At 45.3% G+C, this 15499-nt stretch overlaps 1 protein-coding gene across 1 annotated transcript in view; it reads left to right on the top strand.

Moving 5' to 3' along the window:
- Positions 1–1048: 1048 nt before the first annotated feature.
- Positions 1049–15499, top strand: part of YLPM1 (YLP motif containing 1) — a gene marked incomplete in the record, with an annotated part of 1534972 nt that continues 1520521 nt past the window's right edge. The window contains 1 exon segment of the mRNA XM_044073602.1: positions 1049–6326. Within this exon segment, the coding sequence (XP_043929537.1) occupies positions 1359–6326 (4968 nt within the window).

Below are 15499 nucleotides of genomic sequence, written 5' to 3'. Positions count from 1 at the left end.
TTTGCATTCCACTTTGTTACTAAATTGTATACGGCAATATTTGAGTAACTCTGGAGCTTTTCTCCTCAGGCCTCCGTTGAAAAAGGGCTTTCAGACCAGTTGGACTTACCAGGTCAACATATGTGAAAATAAATAAACATTAACCTGTTTTTGTATATAAATTAATTGATTTAATTTTGTTGTACATGTTTTTAATGCTTAGCAACTACATCTAAGACTATGCTCAGCTTACTCTAACCAGGCTGTGGCTTAGTTCAGTTGCCCCTCAAATAAATACATACACGAATAATAAAATAATACTAATAACTTCAGTTTTTGAGGTTCTAGACTTAAATTAGATCCTTTCATCTTAAAAAAGCATACATTACAGTCATAGGTTCACTGGTCTATATAAGGATATCAGTCAAGTAAAACATTAAGAGCTTATTCACTGTGATTTCCACTATTTGCTTTCTCTGGCTGTATCTGTCGTGAACTATTCATAAGATTCGTGGTTAATCTGTTAGTGACTATTCTTCATTGGCGTGTTATATTATATTGTTATTGTCTACCACACTGTTTATTAAAGAGCTTTTCTTTCTGGATGGCTGCCATACGTGTCACCTTTCCTTGATTTTGGCTCAAAACTTTTGTCTGTCTCTTCTAATTTCTCCAAGAACTGGCTATTTTCGGAGAAAATGTGGTGGGTTAAACTTGACTACGATAATTAGAATCATAGACCTCTCTTACTTTTGAAAATCCATGTAAATTCACCTTCTCAAGTTAATAGTACTACATTTTTTTAAAAGTATCCCCGATTATTTCTAGATTTGTCCTTGATTCTGGAAGTAGACATTTACAACCACGGTCTCTGCTGTAACTGGTTTAACTCATTTTGTAATATGTGCTCCTTTCCCTTAGACACCTAAGCTTTTTCTAATCTATTTCCTACAAGTCAATACCACCACGTTCTACCTAAAATTTACCACAGCATTCAATACGGAAATAAAACAGACACTCTAAGCCCATCTCCCGCCAGTCTAAGAGCATACATCGTACGTGCAATAGCAAAGAAGAGCTTATTGCGACGTTGTGACCTCATGACGGATGTACGTGCGCGTGCTTTACGCTCGTGTAGTGTATCGATTAGCTCTCGATTAAGAAAAGGAAAAGGGGCAAGTAGCGCATGGTTGGGATGTTTATCGTTTTTAGCTTCGTGTTTGTTGTTTTATAAAATCGTTTCTTTGCTATTGGTTTTGTAGAGGACTCGGTAAGAGAAAAGAAAAAAGAGCGCAAACCTTACGCGTGGTTTTCGTGCTTGCTTTACGGGTCTGTCGTGCCGCGTTAGAGTTGCGGCCTGCAGATCGGTTGTCTGAAAAATGTATTCGTCTTGGGGCCGTTACGGCAGTGGCGGCTATAACCCTCCTCCTCCTGCGGCTACTTCTCCTGCAACTTCTCAGCCACAGTATGGAGGATCATATGGCTCAAGTGGTACCACTGGAACTTCGACGACGAACTTTACTACAGGGACTTATTCTTCTTCGGCGCCTGCTGGTGGCGGCGTCACATCGGCCTCTTCGTCTACATCTTCGCCGAGTACTTCAGGCTCGCTGTTTGAGAGTATTCGGGAGCAGCACGAGAAGCAGATGCAGCAACTTCAGCAGATGCACCAGAAACAGATGAAGTCTGTATTAACGCATGGTCATTTTGATGGTTCTCAGCGTGATGCGAAGTCTGGGGACGGAACGAGAACAGAAGTGGACTCTGCTGTTACCGGTGGAGGATCTGGTTACGGAAGCAGTGAAGTAGGCTATGGCAATAATGATCCAACGTATGGCAGCTCTAGTAGTGCTGGGTATAGTAATACTGGGACTTCTGGTTATGGCAGCACAGGAGCATCTGGGACCCCCGGGTATGGCAGCACAGGAGCATCTGGGACCCCCGGGTATGGCAGTACAGGAGCATCTGGGACCCCCGGGTATGGCAGCACAGGGACTTCAGGAGCCCCCGGGTATGGCAGCACAGGGACTTCAGGAGCCCCCGGGTATGGCAGCACAGGGACTTCAGGAGCCCCCGGGTATGGCAGCACAGGGACTTCAGGAGCCCCCGGATATGGCAGCACAGGGACTTCAGGAACCCCCGGATATGGCAGCACAGGGACTTCAGGAGCCCCCGGATATGGCAGCACAGGGACTTCAGGAGCCCCCGGATATGGTAGCGCAGGGACTTCAGGAGCCCCCGGGTATGGCAGCGCAGGAGCATCTGGAGCCCCCGGGTATGGCAGCGCGGGAGCATCTGGAGCCCCCGGGTATGGCAGCGCGGGAGCATCTGGGACCCCCGGGTATGGCAGCGCGGGAGCATCTGGGACCCCCGGGTATGGCAGCGCGGGACCTTCAGGCACCCCCGGCTATGGCAGCTCAGGGACTTCAGGCACCCCCGGCTATGGCAGCTCAGGGACTTCAGGCACCCCCGGCTATGGCAGCTCAGGGACTTCAGGCACCCCCGGCTATGGCAGCGCAGGGACTTCAGGCACCCCCGGCTATGGCAGCGCAGGGACATCTGGCACCCCCGGCTATGGCAGCGCAGGGACATCTGGCACCCCCGGCTATGGCAGCGCAGGGACATCTGGCACCCCCGGCTATGGCAGCGCAGGGACATCTGGCACCCCCGGCTATGGCAGTACCGGAACAGCCGTCTATGGCAGCACCGGAACCTCTGGAGCGGCCGCCTATGGCAGCACCGGAACCTCTGGAGCGGCCGCCTATGGCAGCACCGGAACCCCTGGAGCGGCTGCCTATGGCAGCACCGGAACCTCTGGAGCGGCCGCCTATGGCAGTACGGAGACCTCGGTGACCCCCACCTATGGCAGTACCGGAACATCTGGAACAACTGCCTATGGCAGTACCATAACATCTGGAACTCCCTCCTATGGCAGTACGGGGACCTCAGTGACCCCAGCCTATGGTAGTACCGTAACATCTGGAACGGCCACATATGGCAGTACTGTAACATCTGGAACGGCTGCCTATGGCAGTACAGGGACCTCAGTGACTCCCACCTATGGCACTACAGGAGCATCTGTGACCTCTGTCTATGGAGCCTCCGGGGCCCCTGCCTATGACACCACAGGAACAGTAGGGACTCCTGCCTATGTCATCAGCAGTACCGCTGCTGCTCCCCCTGGTTATGGCACTAGTGGTACTGCTGCTCCTGCCACTGCTCCCCCGGGGTACGGAACTGGTAGTACTGCTGTTGCTCCCCCGGGGTATGGCACTGGTGGCACTGCTGTTGCCCCCCCAGGGTATGGCACTAATGACACCACCACTGCACCCCCTGGATATGGCACTAGTGATGTTGCTGCTGCTCCCTCTGGGTATGGTTCTGCTGGAACCGCTAGTGCTCCCCCTGGGTATAGCACTACTGCTGCTCCCCCTGTGTATGGTACTGCTGGGGCTGCCCCTCCTCCTCCTGGGTATAGCGCTGCTGCCCCTCCTCCTCCTGGGTATAGCGCTGCTGCCCCTCCTCCTCCTGGGTATAGCGCTGCTGCCCCTCCTCCTCCTGGGTATAGCGCCGCTGCCCCGCCTGGCTATGACACTGCTGCCACTGCTCCTCCTGGGTATGCCAGTACTGCAGTTTCAGGATATGGTAGCAGTGGTACTTCTGGTTATGATAGTACTGGAACAACAGGATATGGCAGTACTGCATACTCTGCATATGATGCCACTGGAGCCTCTGTGGCCTCAGGGTATGATGTTGCTGGGGCTTCTGTGACTTCAGGATACAGTAGCACTGCTACATCTGGAACTGCAGGGTATGACAGCACCACTGGTTCTACCACTGTTGCATATGATAGCACAGGGGCCTCTGCAGCTGTTGGGTATGACAGCACAGGGACTAGTGGATATGGCAGCACTGTTGCTTCTGGAACTGTTGCGTATGACAGTACTGGTGCAGCTAGTTATGGTAGCACTGGAACCACAGCATATGGAAGCACTGCAGCCTCTGTGACTCCAGGGTATGTAGGAACTGCAGCCTCAGGGACCCCAACATATGGTGTTGCTACAGTGGCTTCTGCATATGGTGGTACAGTAGCATCTGGGACATCGGCTTATACTGGCACTGTAGCTTCTGATGCTTCTGGTTATGGGGGCACTGCGGCTTCTGAGACTTCTGGGTATGGTAGTGCCACTGCTTCTGAGACATCTGGGTATGGCACCACTACAGCGTCCGAATCCTCTGGATATGGCACCACTGCTGTGTCTAGCTATAGCACAGCTGCAGTTTCTGGGTATGGTGCTACTTCATCTGCTGGTTACAGTACAACTGTGGCTTCTGGTTATAGCACTACTGTAGCATCTGGGTACGATGCTACTGCAGCTTCTGCCTATGGTACTGCTGGGACCGCTGCATATGATAGCACAGCAGCTTCTGCATATGACAGCTCTGTGTATGGCAGTGTGGCAGTGTCTGCCTATGGCAGTACCGCAACTTCTGCGTATGGCAGCACCACAGCTGCTGCATATGGTACTGCTGCAGCTTCTGTTTATGGTAGCACAGTGGCTTCTGGTTATGGTAGTGATTCGTATGGGTATGTTAGTATGCCACCAGTTTATGGTGGTGCACCACCTAGCTATGCCAGCATTCCCCCTCCTGGCTATACCAGCATTCCCCCTCCAGGCTATGCCAGCGTTCCCCCTCCAGGCTATGCAAGCGTTGCTCCACCTAGCATTCCACCTCCGGGTTATGCCAGCATTCCACCTCCGGGTTATGCCAGCATTCCTCCTCCAGGCTATGCTAGTGTTCCACCACCTGGTTATGAGAGCGTTCCACCTCCAGGTTACAGCAGTAGTGCTACAGAATATGGTAGTAGTGAACCTGTTGTTAACAGTACTGAACCAGTAGTTAGTGGGAAAACCGGTACCGATTCTAGTACTGCAGTCAAGGCTGTGTCTGGGAGTGGAGCTGAAGTTGGTATAGCTGAAATAGAAGATGTGACTATGTCTGAAGCTGCGACTGAAGCTGGGATAAGTACTGTTGGTGAGGTCAAAGGTAAGGTTGAAGCTGGAGCTGAGAAAGGACACGGGACTGATGGCATGACTGCGACTGGCAATGGAAACATGTCTGCTGTTTGGAAGGGCACTCAGACGAGTGGAGCTGTGTCAGCTTGGGAACCAGAATCTGGGGTGGGGGCTGTAGCACCTTCTGGAGTTGGATCAGATGGTGACAGTATTCCTGGGCTTGGTTTTGATTCTGGAACTGCAAGTAAAACAGGTTCTTTGTTTGGAGTTGGGAGTTGGTCTGGTTCATCAGCTGGTCCTGGGGAAAGTGGAGTGTCTTCCTTTGGTAGTGGATCCCAGACTGGAGTTAGTGCTGCTTCTGGTAGTACCACAGGTTCTGTAACAACAGATGGGGTTCAGTTTGGAACAGTGGTAGAATCCAAAACTGTGGCTGGGGTAATTGCTTACCAGCAACAAGGGAGTGCCATTTCTGAAGGTAGCTATAGTGCAAAGCCAGAGTCTGGAAATAACTCTGGTGATAAGGCTGCTGACAGCTACAGTCTACAGTTGAGCAGTAGCTATAGCAGCCAGTCGCAAACAAGTGATTTTGAACAGAAACAGACTGATACTTATAACAGTTATAGCAATGCGAGTGCTTATGGTGCTAGTTTTAGTTATGGTGGTCAGTCTGAGAGTACTGGTGGCTACGTTGATCAAAACAGTAGCTATTATGGGCAGCAGACCAATAGTAGTAGTGCACAGCAGTCAACTCCTAGTACACAGGGAGAGCAGGTTGGTACTTCATATGATAGTCAGAAGAGCATCAGTGTAGAACAAGGCAGCAGTGATTCTGGTGGGCAAAAACAAATCAGCATTAGTTATGGAGATCAGTCTACTCCTAGCAGTGGAGAGCAGTCACAGCAAGTTGGCAGTAGTTATGGCGATAAGCAGGCTAATTCCAGTTATGCTGCTCAACAGCAGGCCCCCACTAGTTATGATGAGAAGCAAAGCACTGCAACTTATAGTGATGTGCAGCAGCAAACCAGCAGCTCTAGTGGGGACCAGTCTACTGCCAGTACTCCTTCGGAGCAGCAGGTGTCTACTGATTATAGTTCTCAGAGCACATATGATGTGTGTGGTAGTCAGCAGGCAGGCAGTACTTATGGAGAGCAGTCAGCCAGCATCGGGCAGTCAAATCAAACTCCACTGGACACCAGCCACAGTGAAGTGCAACAGAAGAGTGTTTCTGGGGAACCTCTGCAGGTCAGTAATGGTAGCATCACGCCTACAACAACAAGCAGTACTACCAGCAGCCAGCCAGAGCCTGATCCATCTACAATGTCTTTACAGGTAAGTCGGATGCATGCATTAGGAGGTTTTATAAGGTTTGCTTGTGGAGTAATAGTTTTCAATGTAAATGGAAGTGCATGTTGTTTGTATTGGTTTCCACTAAAAAGTTTTAAAATTAACAATGTGCTCTGGACATCTAGTCGGTGTATTCTCTCTCAGCCTTTAATAATTAATGGTTGTTACTTTGCATTTTGACTGTCTTGAGTTGTGTATAATTACAGAATTGTCACTTTTAGACCGTATACAACACAATCAAGTGCAGTAGCTGGTTAGCTGATTCATACTAGTGTAACGATAGGTAGGATTCTAGGCCAGGTAGTTAACATTTCAGGCAATCTGGTGGTAGACTGATGTTTGGCAGGGGAAAGCTGTGGGCAACACAAAGTAATGAAATATTACATGAGTTTATTTGCAATTGCACCAGCGGGGTTAACATGTTCTGGTCATGGGGAACACAATTGCACATGATTGCCTTTGAATTTCGTCATGGTTCTAGCTAGGTTCTAGTCTACTGTTTTTCTTGCAATACAACAAGTATCCAAACACTGAATCTCAATTGTGGGTTGCTTGCATTTCATATCAATATTTATCTTGTCTGCATTAATCTGAGTTATTTTTATTTATTTACATTTGTTGTCCGACTGGACGCAGGTCCATTTTCAGCGGAGGCCCGGGGAGAAAAGCTCCACCTTTAAAATAGACAGTACTTGCATTGGATTATATAGTGATTAACAATTTACATAGCAATTACTTACAACATATTTACAGATGAAGAACATAGTGCATCAGTAGACAACTAGAATCTTTATCTGCGGAGTACATAAGAGACATTAACAAATGTAACAATAAGAAGTTCCTGCTGTATAATAAGTACTAGGCTTATGAGCATCTGAGCTTGCTATAATCAAGGTAGTCAGTGGAGTGGAAAGAAAGGTAGTGGTTGGATGGGGTGGGTGATATTAGAGTGGGAGTTGCAAGGGCATAGCCAGCATGTTTTTAGGTGTGCTTTTAGTAAAGTTTTGAAGTGGGTGCCTGATGGTATGGAGGTAATTGTGGGTGGGAGGGAGTTCCATAATTTGGCTATGGTGCGAGAAAAGGATCAGTGCAGTTTTGATTTCTTGTGGTATTTAAATATATAATTGGTTAATACATGATGTTTTATAATTTGAACAATTTAGTGTTCATAGTTTTAGTCTCTTTAGCTTAGATTGAGGAGTCTTTTTGAGAGTTGTTTCCTGGCTGGTAAACTTGTTCTGGATGAGATTGTTGTTTTTTTTTTTTTTTTTCTTCCTTATGTGTAATTGTATGTATTCATGTTGGTAGTATGTAGAGAATCACTTTTTGTTTTGTGGGTGTTATTGTTTTGTTTTGCTATCATGCTTTTTGACAAGCCCCTGTATAGCTAGTCTCTCTCCCGAGTCTGTGTGTCTTAGTGTTGGGGACTGTTTCTAACCTTGAGCCCTTCTCTTTTGTGACGTGATCTACTGTGTTTGAGAGCAAGGGGGTATTTAGATGAGCAGTATCTTTCCCAGATAGTAAAACATGCTGAAGTGATCTGCAAGAGGTTGACACTTTCTGAATATAGTTGTGTACATTCATTTTTGTAAAAGGGTGTGTGTACCTCAATTTGAACTGCTTATGTTGAATGTGCATTGTGCGTAAATTTCTGTTATGGAAGTCTTAGTTTAGCAAAAATTATAAAACATCACGTATTAACCAATTATACGCTTAAATACCACAAGAAATCAAAATTGCACTGATCCTTTGCAGCAAAAAAGACTGTGGCAGTGTCTTTTTTCAGCCCCTGTCCCCTTGTTTAACTTAATTGCCGATTTCTGTGCTTCGTTAACAGACATGCTTATAATACCTGGTCTGTCTCCTCTTGAACCGAGTTGATTCAATGCCAATGGTTTTGGTGTAAAGGTAGATACTCCTGGTTTTATTAAACAAAATAGTAAAGGCTTTCTGAGATTGGATTGCACAATAAGAGCGTACAAACTTATGGTCTCTTGGAAATTTTTGCATGTATTTGAGCACTGCATTTACATGAACTTCAGTTAACTATGGTTGATGGTTTTAGAATGTACTTTGTCAGCTGGCCCTGCAATCTCCAAGCAGTTTGGGTATGGGTGAAATTGTAGTGTACTGGCTCGCCTTCAGTTTTGTGCACTGTGTGCAACAGTGATTGTATATACCAATTCATATGTGGCGTGTGGAACTGTGAATGTAACTTTTATATAATTTTGGTCAATGCCATGCAATTATTCTGTGTAACAGTGATTTTATATAGTAATTCCAATGGAACTGTGCGTTTAAATTTTATATGTGCATTTATATAATACGCACATATGCGACGTATGGAACTTTCATTTACTTTAATTTTATATAATATGCCGCATTTATAATGAATGTATCGCACATAGAATAAATATTCCTTGGTATTCCAGGCATACCGGGTGAATATTCAATATTTCTGAATGATGCAAAATGCTGCTGGCGGGGTTTGGGCTGTGCATCTGGTGAGCCAGTACAGTACAATCCTGCTGAGAAGGATTTGTACTTTTTTTTTGGAGGAAGTCTGCATGTTCTCCTTGCGTTCGTGTTGGTTTCCTCCGGCTTCCTCCCACGTTACAAAGACCTAAGTCTGGAGCGTTTCTTCCCCAGGCGTCCGCTGTAAATTGGCTTTGTTCCAAGTCGGATTTTCCAGGTTAACAAATGTTAAATATTCTGTGATGTATATTAATAGTGAAGTCATATGCAACAATCATATTGATTTGCTTTAAAGGTGGAGGTTTGTTCTTTAAATCTCACTTTTCACTAGTTTTATTTGCCAGCATATCCAGGTGGGCATTAATATCCCATTTTTCAGTTTGTGTGTGTGTGTGTGTGTGTGTGTGTGTGTGTTCTGGTGCCTATTGACAGGCAAAGCCCCCCCATACCAAGGTCTACATAACCACAGGGAGGAGAGATGTGTGGTGGAGTCAGTTGGGTAATGATGAGCATTGGTTACCAAGGTCTACATAACCACAGAGAGGAGAGATGTGTGCTGGAGTCAGTTGGGTAATTATGAGCATTGGTTTCCCCACTTGTAGTACTGCAGTACATAGTCTGTCAGTGGTACATTTGCTGATGGATTAATGTTTTTAAGTTATAGTTAATCTTTACCAGATTTTAAGTATTGTTTTCATAAACTTAAAGAAGTTGCTAGAATCTCAGGCATTGCTTTAACATGCTTTTTCCTAAAGGGTATGAAGTCTGAAACCCCAAATGTCAAATTTGCAGCTAACACACAGTTAATGGGGCGGCGAAAGCTGACACACTGGCTAGGCTTATAAATGCCCTTGGGCAGATAGCCTAGTACCTAACTATGAACACTTCACCATGGATCCCTTGCAAGTGCACTCTTCTGTACTTTCCTTTTATCATCACTATATGTTCTTCCATGCTGTTTCTGTACAATATAGCACCAAAACTATGCAGACGCATTTTGAAATGATAGTCAAATGTTTAGTTCTAGATGTCTTGCACAGTTTAGCTTTTCTTATGTCATGTAGTGTCACTGAAAGCTGTATGGCAGATGATGACATTGTCAGTTTACAAAGAAGTTTGCAGGTAAATTGAGCTCTGGGTATGTAAACAGTTATCTGAATTTGTTAAATAGAGCACCAGATCAAAGGAACTAAGCATTATTTATTTTGTTGAGGAAAATGGAAGGAAGCGTCAAGTAAAAGTGTGCTGTGTGTCCTACCTTTCAGCCTCTTGGCACAAGAAATGTACACAGCCTAAACTTATGGTGGTACAGACCCTTAAATAGGGACATATTTTAAATGTTCTTGTCAGATCTGATGTCTGTTTCGTTGACTCCAGCTGGCTTCAATCTCTCTGGGCTGAATGAACCTGTGAAACAAAGCTTTGTTGCCGAATCTGGGGAAGAGGTCCGAACCTGAAATTTTCACAGCTCTCTCTTCTCCTTGGAGCTTCAGTTAGACAGCTGTGCTCTGACTTTAGTCTCAAGGCAGGGTTGGGGAGATGCTCTTGCCCATCTCAGCTCTGTGGCTTTGGTTCTGTATGGGGAGGTTTTGGGTTCTCCGTTGGCATCTGCTTTTGTGGCTATAGAGAGAACCCTGTCTGAGTCAGGAACATGGACGTCCTTGCCCCCCTCTGCTCTGGTTCCTGATCTGTTCACTGTCCCATTGGGGCAGCAGGTACACACTAGCTTTGAGACTGTTCTTCACGGTTCCCCTCCGATTTCAGAATCTTCTTAGAACACCCCTCTCCCCATAATGGCTTCTTGGAAGCATAAGTGTAAGTGAAGTTGTGTATATTCCATGCATGCATTGTTCACAGAAAGTATGGATTTCGATGAAGGGGAGGGGCCCACCAGATCACACCTTGGGGACGTTTCCTTTGGAGAAATTCTTGAATTATTGAGAGAGGTCGTTAATGTTCTGAAACCACTTCTCATGAGAAATCAGTTTTTCTCAAAGCTTTTGACAGTGGCTGAGACCCCCCAGGCTAATGAGATGATTGACCTGATTTCTTGCTGGGCTTGGAGGGAACTGTGTGTGGAAGAATAATTCTGAAGAAACTAAGTATTTAGTAGCTGCTATAAACCATGCTCATTGGAGCAAAGACCTGGGTGTGGATGCAGTGGTGATAGTGGCAGCCACTAAAAAGAATCTTGCTGAGGAGAGCTCATCTGCTCAATTTCCTAAAAAGAGAGTCTAAGGCTCTGGTGGATAATGGAATCGTGGTTTATAATTCAAGGACTTTTGTCTTACAATTGTTTCATTACTTGGCACACCTGAGTATATTTCAAAAAGACGACTAACTTTTCAAGTCTCACGTTGCAGTCCCTTTCTAGCACTTTCATGCATTTGATTTCTTAATGCAGTGGAATGTGTTTCTAGAGCTTCAGGCACAAGTATTACTGTATTGCGGCGTGCCTGGATGCATGTGTGATTTTGCAGAACCCTTTTAAGATGTCCTTCATCAATGCTTTTTTTGATGGATTGACTCTCTGGCCTCTAGGTCAAGGACATGCTGTTAAGGAGCGAAAGGGATGGGAATCCTCTCTGCCTTAAGGATACAGTTTTCAGTCTCAAGATCATTTCCCGGAACCAGAAGGGTGGTAGGAGACTCTAGGTTTGTAAGTCTCGTGGATTTTCCCAAGATTCGTCTGGAGAAAGCCCCCCCCCCCCTCCAAGGCAGAGCACTCTAAAGACAGATGTCACCCTCGTGGTAGAGGGGGGACTGTAGAACCAATAATTTTAGAGGTCCATTCACCAAAAGCCTTATTAGCTCTCTCCAGAAGGGTTGTCTGACTGTTGCCCTTGAAAGGCAGTTGGATGGGCTTATCCCTGCACCCAGAAGCCTGGACATCCACCACCAAAGATGTCTGGGTGTAGTTGTTCATCATCAGAGGCTAATGTATCTATTTTCTTTACCCTCCCCCGACAGCATAGAATTCCCCAATGTTCCAGTCCACCAGAGAAGAGCAGTGTTGTTGGAAATAGAAAAGCTGCTATCAAAAGGTCCCACCAAATCAACAAGAGTTTAGAATGTACTAGGGGTTCTTTTTTATGAACACTCAGAAGTTCTGAATGGTCACAGTACACAGCATTCTCTTCTTACTACGGAAAGATGAATATTACGTGTGCTCAGTAGACTTGCAGGATGTGTGTTATCACATCAAAATAGACAATCCAGAATGTTTCTAAAATTCTGTCTGGTAGCTATTCATTTCCAATTCAGGGCTTTGCCTTTTAGTCGTCATAGCCTCTGGGTGTTCACCATATGCATAGCAGTGTTTCCATCTCACCTCGGACTGCAGGGGTTCCAGGTGTTTCCTTGTCGTTCCCACCAAGCATCTTCTAGTCTGCGCCATGGATTTTCTTCAACTTTGTTTCGTTCTAGGCATTACAGTGAATTACAGCTCGGCAAACTGTCGCCAATAAAAGTTCTGGAGTTCATAGGTGCACACTCTGCTGTACTTCCCAAATAGTAATGCTGTAACAAGTCAGGTTGTTTACACTATGGAGTCAAGTGTTACAGCTCCTTTCCTTTCAAAACTTCTCCGTCTAGGTTTTTTTCTATAGCTTATCACTCTTGTTCCCCCTGGTAAGACAATGGCAGCATCTTAACATTCTTGCTCTCCCTGGTAAGATTCTACACAAGTGTTGCAATGGTTGATGGCAGTTGAGTGGTCATTTGGGTGCCAACTCATGAACTTCCCAGTTTCTTAACAAAAAATGCAGAGACTATGGATCCAGTCATCTGGGGTTTTTCACGAGTATTTGTTCCCCTTTATCCAGAGCCACAGTGACCATGGATGCTTCTTAGCTGGGGTTATGGGGCATTTTATGGAGAAGACAGTCCAAAGCATGTGGCCCCATGGATCATAGTAGGATACTAGGCTAATTAACCTTATTTCCATGATCAGCAGTTATCACCCCTGTCCAAGAAGGACATGGGTGGAACCCCTGGGGTGAATTTACAGTTACCTAGCCAGTCGTCCAGATTGCATTTGAAAAGGGCCAGTGAGGTGCTTTGTTTGACATGAAGTGGGAGTCTGTTCCAAATGAGTGGTAACCTCTGGGAGACTAATCTGTTTTCCAGCAGGTTCTATTAATGTCGTATCTGGTTAAGGCTATTAGAGTGAGTAACTGTGTACCATTTGACTTGCGGGTAATACTCACAGTAAGTCAGGGTCAAAGATAGCCTTATTTGAGACACTGCCTAAAAAAAAGGCTCTCTGGGGATGGCAAGAGCCTTGGCCAGTAGCCAAAATCCCAGGGGTGACAGATGAAGATAATCTCTGGCAAACCATTGAGGTCTGTCTATCCTGTCATCCCAGGCTGACGGATACTGTATCCTTTTGGGATGACACAAGAAACTAAGCCAGTCGTTGAAGTTAGTCATTTTCTCTTTGTATAGAAGCATCATCCTAGGTGAAAGTAAAATGTTGCTTAAGGCTAGGGTCATAATAATAGCCTGAGAGATTGAGTCCTAGAGCTCAGTTCTCTCTCTCTCTCTCTCTCTCTCTCTCTCTCCATATAGTTCATAGATGTATGTCTCAAGTTGTTAACACCATCATGGAATATGACAGTCATAAGTTAACACCATCATGGAATATGACAGTCATAACAGTACTGTTGTTGATAGACTTGCTGCTTGTGTGATGTGATATGTCCTGGCACCTGACAGCTGACCGTGACCTTCTTGTCCAGCCTGGAGAGAGGGACATCGGTGTGTCTCACGATGGAATCACCTATGACTAATACGTTTGGTTTTGTATTTTGCCTTAAGGGTTTGACAAATGAGACACTGATGTGTGAGCTGTTATATGTATTTTGTTCTGCAGAGGAAGTATTGTGTAGTGTGCTTGTGTTTGGGAGGTCTCTGCTAAGGATCTCCACATATGTAGGTATGTGTGATGTGGGTTTGGCTGGAGTAGGAGGCGAGGTGTGCATGACGACGACCCGCTCAATGTCGTATGTGCTGACTGGTGTGTGATAGAGTATGGATTCAAGGTTCTTAATATAGTCACATCTCACATGTTGAGTTTGTGTAGTCTAGGAGCAGAGGGTTGTAGGTGAGCATGCGGCAGTTACAACACTGTCTCAGGATGCCCATTTAGAGACCATTCTTCAAATCTGTGTCTTGGAGATGAGGGCATCCTTCCTAATTTTGCAGGCCTTTCGGGATGTCCTCCTGCTAGGGATGGTATCTATTCAGACTGACAGTGTGTCAGTGGTCTGGCACATCAGCAAATGTGAGCGACACACTCCAATCCTTTGCGTTGTGAAGCAGTCTGTGTGTGGTAGTGGGCAATTTCTTCCATTTGCTTTCTAACAAAAACGCATACTGGGGAAGTCTGTTGTATTAGCAGACAGGTTAAAGCCATAGATTGGATATCGGAGAAGTATGTGCCAAAAAGAAGTGTCCTAGTACTCAGCCCAGAGCACCAGCTACCTTTTTATATTTTGAGGCTCCTGTCTGTGTGACTGTCTGGGTTGTTCTTTTTCTTCCAGTCAGCTTGCTGTGCACCTTACCATGTACGGGGTCAACATTTGGGTCTGTTAGCTTATTTAAAATACCAGCATAGGTGATGGTATCCAATGTGCCCTGTGTAAATCCAGGTAGGTTTTATGGGCTGACCACTATTAACTTTGAGAAGGTCACAAAAGCAATGAATTGAAATATAAGTAGATATGTTCTCTCATTGACAGTGCCATACTGTTAAGGGTTTGTGTATGAAGTATACATTAGTTTATGAAGTCAGATTTGTTGTACATGTTAGGCTCTTAAGGCCATCAGCATAACTAGTTCCCAGGGTCTATACAAGATCCTCTGTTACGAATGGGGTATATACTTAGTGGCTAAGCTTGACTTACACAGATTTAGAAGCTGTTCCAGAAGGGCTTGTTTAGTGTTTATTAGGTATTTTGGTAAGTTGCCTGGTCCAATGTTCCTAACTCCATCACTTTCTGGGGTGTGAGCGAAACAGATGAGCGAATCACATCTCCCCAGGGTCCACCGCATCATCTTGATGGAAGTGCATGTTCTCTCAAACACAGTTTATAAATGTTGCTGCCATCTGTGGCTTGGTGTGCCTAATACCCACTACCAGGTTGTGTTTTGTATACTACTACTCCTGTCAAGGGGAGTATTGCATTCTTTGGTAGACTTTGCCCCACTTCCCTAGAATGGGCATGGCTGTCCGTGGCCATGGAGGACCGTTGTGGGTAACTTAATTTGGTAATAAGCAAGGAACCAGGAGTGGGAATTTATTTCAGATTAATTGCTTTTGTAAATTGGGAGCAGAGTGTTGTACTTAGGAAAACAGCATGAAGTCAAATGTTCAGAATTGTGACGTGGTGAGAGCTCAGTATCTTATTTAAATTTCAGCTGCAGTCTGTTACGGTTACTGCTTTTCTTTCCAGGGTTGGTAGGCCTGTCCACTTAACTAATGACTTTTGTTTTTAATTTGGAAAATTTTGTGACAAGTTCTTAGACTGCCTTTATATTCTGTACAATTTGTGTGCAATTATGTGAAAGTTAATGACTTCGTTTTTATACTTATTTTGCATGAAATTTGGTTTAGGCTACTTGAGGTACATTTTGGATTTGGACTAGTATGTGAGTTATGATTAACGTTTGTCATGATTTTA

Source organism: Protopterus annectens, chromosome 6.part0 (assembly GCF_019279795.1).
Source record: "Protopterus annectens isolate FY-2018-M chromosome 6.part0, PAN1.0, whole genome shotgun sequence".
Lineage (NCBI taxonomy): Eukaryota > Metazoa > Chordata > Ceratodontiformes > Protopteridae > Protopterus > Protopterus annectens.
The sequence above is the reverse complement of the archived record's forward strand: the minus strand, read 5'-3'. Positions and strand labels throughout refer to the sequence as shown.